Genomic DNA, 7,853 nt, shown 5'->3' on the forward strand with positions numbered 1-7,853 from the left:
TCTGATGGCTGAAGAGAGATGAGGAGGAAGGGAAGTCAGAAAATCTTTAAAGGACTCGATGACAATGTAAAAAATCTTGAACACGTATAAATGCGAATAATATGGGCTTAAAAAGAGCAATATTTTTATTTCATATATTAGTTCATTTTTTATAGCTATTCAAATATAACATACAAAGACTATATTGGGATTGGGGGTTAGGGCACAGTAACTGTGCCACAAAAAAGTAATACAATTATAGGATTCTTTACTTGATGATCCAGTCTCTTTCTGTACTATATTGTGCAAAAAGTCCCAATAACTTGAAACAGTGGCTCCATCAGTCACTGTATAACACAGCGGTCAGAAGTCTGATCCTCATGGGATTCCTTTTGTGTTGCTGGTGGTTTCTCTTCTTGGTACTGAGAAGCCCCGTGGTTCAAAATGTTTTGCAGGATGTCTTTGCTCTCACTCGATGGTAAGTTGTAGAAAAAGTACTGTGGTGCCATCTGAATGAACCTAACGAAGGAGAGAATATTTTAGTGTTCTGTGCACCGAAAAAAACAACTGTAGACCTTCTAATTTGTGATGAATTTAACTAATGCAAACTTAATTTCAATTTGCAAAGCTGTTTTCGATCTCATTTAGTGCTGAGCGGCACACGCCTTTGTTGGAAAGAAGACTTACGCTGTGTCTGCTCCTCATATTCGAGCTACAGTGAACGGATTTGCACATGCTCGGGATGTGAAACGTAAGACAGCATGAGAAAGGCTATAGAGCTTTCTCTCCCTCCATTAAGCTGCAGCTCCACATTCTTAGAGATCTGTGCAATCCATAATCCCTTCTTCAACTAGCAGATACTTAGAAAGCAGGATTATAGGACCTCCCTCCACAACCAGCATGACCAGTCTGAGCTGAACTAGGCCTTTAAATACATACGGTTCAAAGGGGAAGGGGAATGTGTCCATCTGATTACATTTAAGCCTCCCTCAGAAGGGTGGTCTAAAAAAAAAAAACTGCATCTAGTCATTTATGCAAATGTTAAAGAAGTCAACAAATGAAAATGTTAAAGGAAGGAAATGGAAACAAGGCTGAGACTTACTCCTGTGGTGTTATGTGGGTTACGGTGCGGAGGCAGTTGTCCTCTGAAAAGGAGTGTTCGTGGAACAACACCCACTCAGGCAGGCCCAGCTTGGGACTCTTGGCTCCGTAGCCAGACAGAGGATGGATCTGCGCTATGTGCTTGTGGGTTATAATAAAGTAGTTCCCAGATCCATCCACATCACGTGCCACCTGGGAAAAAGAGTTGGTGCAGGATGTGATTTCATACTTGTCATTTTTACCTTTAAATAATACAGTTTTTAAAAATAAAAACCATAGTAAATGACACACAAAAAAGCTGAATTCACACTCACAATCTGGCAGTCTATATGCAAATATGGAAATAAGTTGAAAGGGAAGGGGAGGTTAAATAAGCAGTGAGTGAAGTCAAATTTAAAGACGAGGAGTTAAACAAGTGCAAGTTCCGAAAGGAGTAGAAGTGTCGGCTGAGAGGTAGACTCTGAGAGCACAAAATACGTGGTGTTTAAAGAGTCTGATGAGGTGTTAAGATTGACAGAAGCTGAAATGTGAGCTCGAGCCAAAGCGACGTGATGAACGCAACTGAAGTGTGTGGTTAGAATTAAAATATAAATACAGCTAAGTTCAATAACTGAAGTTAGTGTGCAAAGAAGCGAAGATGCAAACCAGTGAAGTCTTTAATTAATCAGTCAAAATCTGTATTCAAAGCTGAAGGCAACATGGTGGTAAAGCTGTTGGGGCTAAATAATATAATGATAATGTTTGTCAGCTTTGATTGTTTAAATTAGTCATAAATTATTCAGCATGTCTTTAATCACCTACATGCTAAATAAATGGAAATGCATTAATATTCGAAATGGGCCCCATTCTTTGACCGTTAATTATGGAGACTAAACTCTGAGTGAAATTACACATGATTAAAACACCCTTCATAATGCTGCCATTAGTTCCACTCAGGAGAGTTTAATGTTTTTAAGAGTCTTTAGAAGGACTGTGGGTGTTTGTTGTAAGCAGAGTATTTAAATTCTCACTGCAGATCGAATACAGTTGCTGTGCTTTCTGGGCTGGAATAAAAAACAACAACAAGAAAACAGGATTTCTAACTTAACAGTTTATTCCAATATGGCCGTGTGCATGGATGGGTGCAGGATTCTCCCTACCTGCCTTGTGACCTTGACTCTGAAAAGCAGTAATGAAAATGGGAGGATGGACGCTAATAAATTACATTTTCTGACCTGCATGAAGAAACCCGCTAAGAGGGCTCTCTTAATGTTGACCGCGTTACTTCGGGAACCAAAGGCGGGCACTGAAATGGGCAGCTCGATCCTCTTCAGGGTGTCGGTGAGCTCACTGCGAATCCCGTCGGCCATCAGCAAAGCATTGTGGTCCAGATAGAAGTCTTGACACCACTTCTCTATATTACAGTCTGACAAAACAGGAAGATGGGTTTGAATTACTGAATCGGTGGCAGTAATTAAACTCTTAAAACTGCCATGTGTTTAGTTTTTCTGCCTACTGTCTAAACCAGGGAAGTCGAGCTCATCTTACACTGTGGTTCAGCCCACTTTGATGTTAAATGGGCCAAACCAGTGAAACACCTCTTTCTGTCAGTGTAAAAAAGTTTAACTACACATTTAATCCCCGCGATATTTTAATATAAGAAAAAGAAGTGCAGTTTCAAAAATAAATCTCACTTTTTCTACTTGATTAAAAAAATGTAATTGTAAGAAATAAATGTGTAATATTACAGAAAAAACATGCCAGCTCATTTTACAGTCTAATAGAAAGCTGTGTTTTACATTTTTATAACTTTTTATAATTTTATATTTTATATTATTCATAACTTTTACTGTGAACCCACTGTAAAAATCCCAAATTTCTATAGTAGATGGTAAAAACACCAGGATCTTTCTGTTATTTATTTGTTTATCTGTTACTTATTTACTTTAGTGTTGTATAAACTGCCATGTAGGAAAAGCTGTAAAACTTATATAAATGCAATAAAAAGTCTAAAATTCATGTCCTTCCTCACATGCTCCAAGAATGTTCAGTGGGCCAGAATGGAATCTTTGGCGAGCTGATTTTGGCCCCTGGACCTTATGTTTGACACCGTTGGTCTAAACTGTAGGAAACTTATCACTGGTATAAACATTATGAGATTGTGCGTGGCGATGCTCTGCTCACTCACATGGATCCTGCTGGCACTGTTTAAAGGCCTTGTAGATATTAATCAGGGTGAAGTGGTCTCCCTCTGGGTGCTGGAACTTCATATAGCACTGGGTCGCCTCTGGTTTCAGCTCCACAGAAGGAACCATGAAGCAAGATGGCGCTAAAAGAATCCAAAAAAAAAAAAGCAAAGCACGGTTTTGTAGATCTACATGACTCTTTATAGCATATTTGTGCTAAACAGCCACACAGTCACATTACCTGATAGCATAGCAGCAATGATGACCACTTCGCTGACGCAGTCAAACTCACAGGAGGCGAGCACGGTCTTTGCCATCTGTGGCTCCAATGAGAACTCAGACATGATGATGCCCATCTCAGACAGGTTGCCGTCATTATCCAGAGCTGCTAGGTAGTCGAGCTCCTCCAAAGCCTGCATGAGGCCTGCAGGATCTGGGTTGGACAGGGTTTTGGATTAAGCACCATAAAAAAAACATATGAGATAATTAATTACATTGAAATACATGTTGAGTAAAAGTGTTGTGTGCCATTTTTTCATGCCGTCCAAATAGTAATCCAAAGCACCAGGACAGCCCCCCACAGTGGACTGGCACCCCAGTGGGAATGCTTGGAGTGAATGGGCAGCAGCAGATTAGGATTTTATAATCCTCACCAACATCTGCCATGTATCACTATGCAAAATAAAGCTGTTTATTTATTTTTTATTTTCTTTTTTAAACAAATGCGTTTTTTCCCCTATAGAAATACAAACACAGACCTCAAGACAAAATGAGAGGAAGGGAAAAATTATGAAACCACAGCTGTCTATTATCTTGTGTTGTCCTTCATACCAACTCCGCCATGTCTGTGCTCTAATCAGCTAATGTGAGGCTCAGTGTCTGTGTGTTTGTGTGTTTGTGGGGGTGAATAAATCCGGGGGAACAAAAGCAAACGAAAGCAGGTCAGCTCTAAAAGGATGCACGCAGAACAGGAGCTGTCAGTTTAGCTGAAGCACGGCTCACTGCCCTCCAATACAAAAAGTTCCTGTGTGCTGGAACAAAAGGCAAAGAACTGAATGAACCGGATTTTTAATTAAGTTAGGGAACAATGGTTCAGACAAAAATCAGTTTTTCTACAGTGATTTTATGCAGATCTCACCTGGTCTGTCTATGAATTCGCAGTGACCCAGTCCGGCGATCTCCATCCTTTTCAAGAACAGCACAGTGGATGTGATGTCAGACTCCACAATATGCGGGCGTATCTGAGTAGGAAGTTGTCTATCCGTTGGATAGAGACGGAAACACTTGCCTACAGGAAGCAAACATCATTTTTTAGATGGGACAGCTGCAGTGAAGTAGCAGCCACAGATTTTGTAGCATTTTAACTTCTCACCTGCCGGACCTGCCAGTTGCCTTCGACTCTCGGTTTGACCGGTGCTGATACGCTGAATGATGACTGAGTTTGTTCTGATCCTGGGGTTGTAGACCTACAACAGCACAGCGGGCTGTTAACCTTGATTTACGTTAACTAAGCTACATTTTGATGGCAAATATTTTCACCCCAAATAACACAGAAATATCTAGAAAATAATTTGAGAAAGACTGATGATTTAAATTGTTATCTTTACATAACACTGACAAGAGGCTAAAATTAAAACTTGACTTATTGTCTCTATTGTGTTGTGCTATAATATAAGATGTACCTTGTTTTCCAGACCAAAGCTTAAGCTTTAACATTTTTTTGTGAGACTTCAGAATATCGGTTTTTCTCTCATTTTCTTTCTGCATAGGAAGTCCCATACAATGCATTCAAATCTCTGCTTTTTCAACACATGAAACTCTCTAATTAATCAGCAACTGGGTCTCTGCATCAGCGATGTAATTTTTAACCCTGGAAATCAGCCTTCATGTAAGTGCTGATTTAAATAATGCAAATAACAACCAACTTACATATCTTTTCTCAAGCCCGGCATCAATAACAAAGCTTATCGAGCTAACAGGCCAGAAAAAGTCCTCATTTGGGCTTGAACTGAGGAACACTCGGCGGGTCTGGCTGGTTTCCTCTTCCCCCAGGACAGGCAGACTCCCAGGCTGCCCAGGGTGCACAGCTATTGGCAGTAGCTCACCCAGATCGATGGGTAAGCTCTTCCTCTCGTGGGACAGGATGTTGTGGGCCAGATCTATCTCCTGGTAGAGAGTTAACAAAAAGGAAAATCAGAGAAAGACGTGCATTAGTTTCAGGCTTCTGAATCTACTGGTCATGCGGTGATGTTTTTGGGGTTTTTTTGGGTTTTTTTTTACCTGCGTTGTCACCAAAAACACAACCACATCCCCCTTCTCTCTGGAGCGATGGATCTCCAGCACGAGACGGAGAGCAGAGCAGAAATAGCCGTCGTCTGTGCTGCTGTACACCACCTCCCCTGCACCCGGGGTCTCCAGGTGAATCAAACGCGCTGCCGACCCGATAAAGTGGGCCAGGTGCTTGGGGCTGGGTGGGAAAGCTGTAAGGAGGACCACACGGAGCTCTGGCCTCTGCAGGACAATGTCCTTCAGCAGACCCAGGAGAACATCAGTGGCTACAGTCCTCTGGTGGGCCTGATCCACGACCACAACACCGTAGTGTGCGAGCAAAGGGTCTGACATCATCTCCCTCAGAAGCATGTCATCCGTGCAGTATCTTTAAAAGGCCATAAAATGATGCTTGACATTAGGAAAGAGCAAGTAAATGTACGCACAGGCACACTGTATCTATTTTGATATAGCATGAAATTAATCTTTTCTATAATGTAAGCCTGCATGCTTAAACCAGTATGTTAAAAGAAAATCCATTCAGCATCCCTGAAGGTGGCAACTTAATGAAAAACACTTTGTCTACACTTCAGCTTTGCTGCCATTAGTGTAATTTACTCTAATAATTAGTCTGAGAAGGGGGATCCTTGCCGGGTGCCTGTTTATCTTGTCTCCCTCCCCTTAATGTGCTTAGTTTCATTGTTTCCTGGCTAACCTATGAGGGACCCACATGAGGGAGTGTGACATATGGGGAGACGGGGAGACAGGGAGTCGGGCAGCTGTGGACGAACTGCTGAAAAGAGCCTCTCAAGCCTTTTGTTCACCTCCCCTTTGAGAAGAAGAAAAGGCGGGGTGATTTAGCTTTGTGTGTCATGACCGTGCATTACTATAGCCGCCATGCTGAGAGAAAGACTCTGAGAAAGAAACATTGGATGTATAAAGTGGGAAACGTAGGAAGTGCTGCTGTACCACACCTGAGGACTGTGTCAGTAGTGCAGCAACTTTCAAGAGGGATGCTGTACCCAACTTCGTGACCGATGTTGACATCCATCTCGTCAGCCACTCTGAGGGCGAGATCTACAGCCTGTTGTGCATGTATCTGGGTACAAACCACCATGCCGTGCTGGAACTGGACTGACAGGCAGAATTCAGCACACCACTGAGGTATCTGTTTCAGAGTAAGATCAACAAGACAAATTGCTTACATTACAGATGCTTCCAGAAAAATGACTTAAATGTCTTGCTGTAAAAAAAAGAAAAACCATCCAGTGCTGAAGTGTTGAATACCCCACAGTACTCACTTGAGAGCTCCTTCCAGTTTTGGCAGAGCCACTGACAACAACAAACTGTTCTTTGGCCAAAGTGTCCATGAATTCACACTTTGCTTTCCACACTGGCAGTTCCTTCCTTTCTTTCAGCAGTTTGTAAAACCTGGAGGAATGAGGCAGTCCATCAAACTGATTAAGCTCCAAGATGTCGTCATATTCTTTGTCTCCTTCGTTCAAAGCTCCTGTGTCTGAACAACAGGGTGATTTCCCCTCTAAATAGTCCGCTCCAGTTAAAGTTGTAACGTCCTGCGCCATCACAACTAGGCTCCGGGTCTGTCAGGTTTACACTTCATTTACAGAGCCACAGAAATTGAGTTTGTAGGTCTCCAGCTCTCAGTAAACTGTTGGACAGCACTCAGCCCGCCTCCGCAAGTGAAGCCAAATGAAAGGCTCACCAGGCGGCCAGCCCAGTGTTGTCATGTGGCCACTAATCTCACAGAAGTGCGGACACCAACAGATGACACACACACACACACACACACACACACACACACACACACACACACACACACACACACACACACACACACACACACAGATCTGTGGGCAGAGATTCAGAGTGGTCTGGTGTTTACAATGAAATCTGGCTGCGACACAAAGATCACAACTTGTGCACAGTTTAAAATGCATTTATTTATCAACTGTGGTGTAATTTAGAAATTGATTTCATCAGTGGTCATCCTACTCAAATTAAATGAACAAAAGTGCCATCAAATGAAGAACCGTAAGCAGTCAGCCCTACTTCTGTCAAATCTACTGTCTCATATTGTTAAAACTGCACTAACTGTAAGGAAAAGCACTACAAATTATTAAGATAAAATGTTAAAAAAGATCTTTGAAATATGGGTCTAATGATTTGGATCACTGCTATTTGTCATTTGGCTTTAATCTTTAACTTCTTGAAAGGCAACCAACCAATCAACTGAAAAAAATCTTTAATAAACCACATCTAATTATTTTAGCTACATTTTACATACATGAAATGACATTTCTACAAAGATCAACACTGCAG

The 7,853-nt window shown here is 41.7% G+C and overlaps 1 protein-coding gene across 3 annotated transcripts; it reads right to left on the reverse strand.

Annotated features, from left to right (window-relative positions):
- Positions 1-102: 102 nt before the first annotated feature.
- On the reverse strand, positions 103-7,237 carry dhx32b (DEAH (Asp-Glu-Ala-His) box polypeptide 32b). Of its 3 annotated transcripts, XR_001167574.2 has the most exons (12): positions 6,815-7,237; positions 6,488-6,681; positions 5,526-5,901; positions 5,175-5,411; positions 4,618-4,711; positions 4,384-4,533; positions 3,487-3,678; positions 3,248-3,388; positions 2,295-2,485; positions 1,082-1,272; positions 667-981; positions 375-498 (listed from the first exon to the last, which is right to left on the reverse strand). XR_001167574.2 is itself a non-coding variant. In XM_012919269.2 (11 exons), exons 1-11 carry the CDS (start codon positions 7,094-7,096, stop codon positions 324-326), a joined length of 2,223 nt encoding a protein of 740 aa, XP_012774723.2. In that variant the 5' UTR covers positions 7,097-7,237; the 3' UTR covers positions 103-323. The 3 variants fall into 3 exon arrangements, 2 of the variants coding, with proteins under 2 accessions (XP_012774723.2, XP_012774724.2); XM_012919269.2 differs by lacking the exon at positions 667-981 and having other exon boundaries at positions 103-498; XM_012919270.2 differs by having other exon boundaries at positions 375-981.
- Between the last annotated feature and the right edge of the window lie 616 nt (positions 7,238-7,853).

Source organism: Maylandia zebra, linkage group LG13 (assembly GCF_041146795.1).
Source record: "Maylandia zebra isolate NMK-2024a linkage group LG13, Mzebra_GT3a, whole genome shotgun sequence".
Classification (NCBI taxonomy): domain Eukaryota; kingdom Metazoa; phylum Chordata; class Actinopteri; order Cichliformes; family Cichlidae; genus Maylandia; species Maylandia zebra.

What these genes read in the sequence shown, in the direction of transcription:
- dhx32b (XM_012919269.2), bottom strand. Translation starts at nt 7,096, where the DNA reads ATGGCGCAGGACGTTACAACTTTAACTGGAGCGGACTATTTAGAGGGG. An exon ending in CCGGGCTTGAGAAAAGATAT is followed by an intron (nt 4,712 to 5,174) that starts GTAAGTTGGTTG and finishes GTGCTGTTGTAG; the next exon opens with GTCTACAACCCCAGGATCAG. An exon ending in ACAGTGCCAGCAGGATCCAT is followed by an intron (nt 2,486 to 3,247) that starts GTGAGTGAGCAG and finishes CTGTTTTGTCAG; the next exon opens with ACTGTAATATAGAGAAGTGG.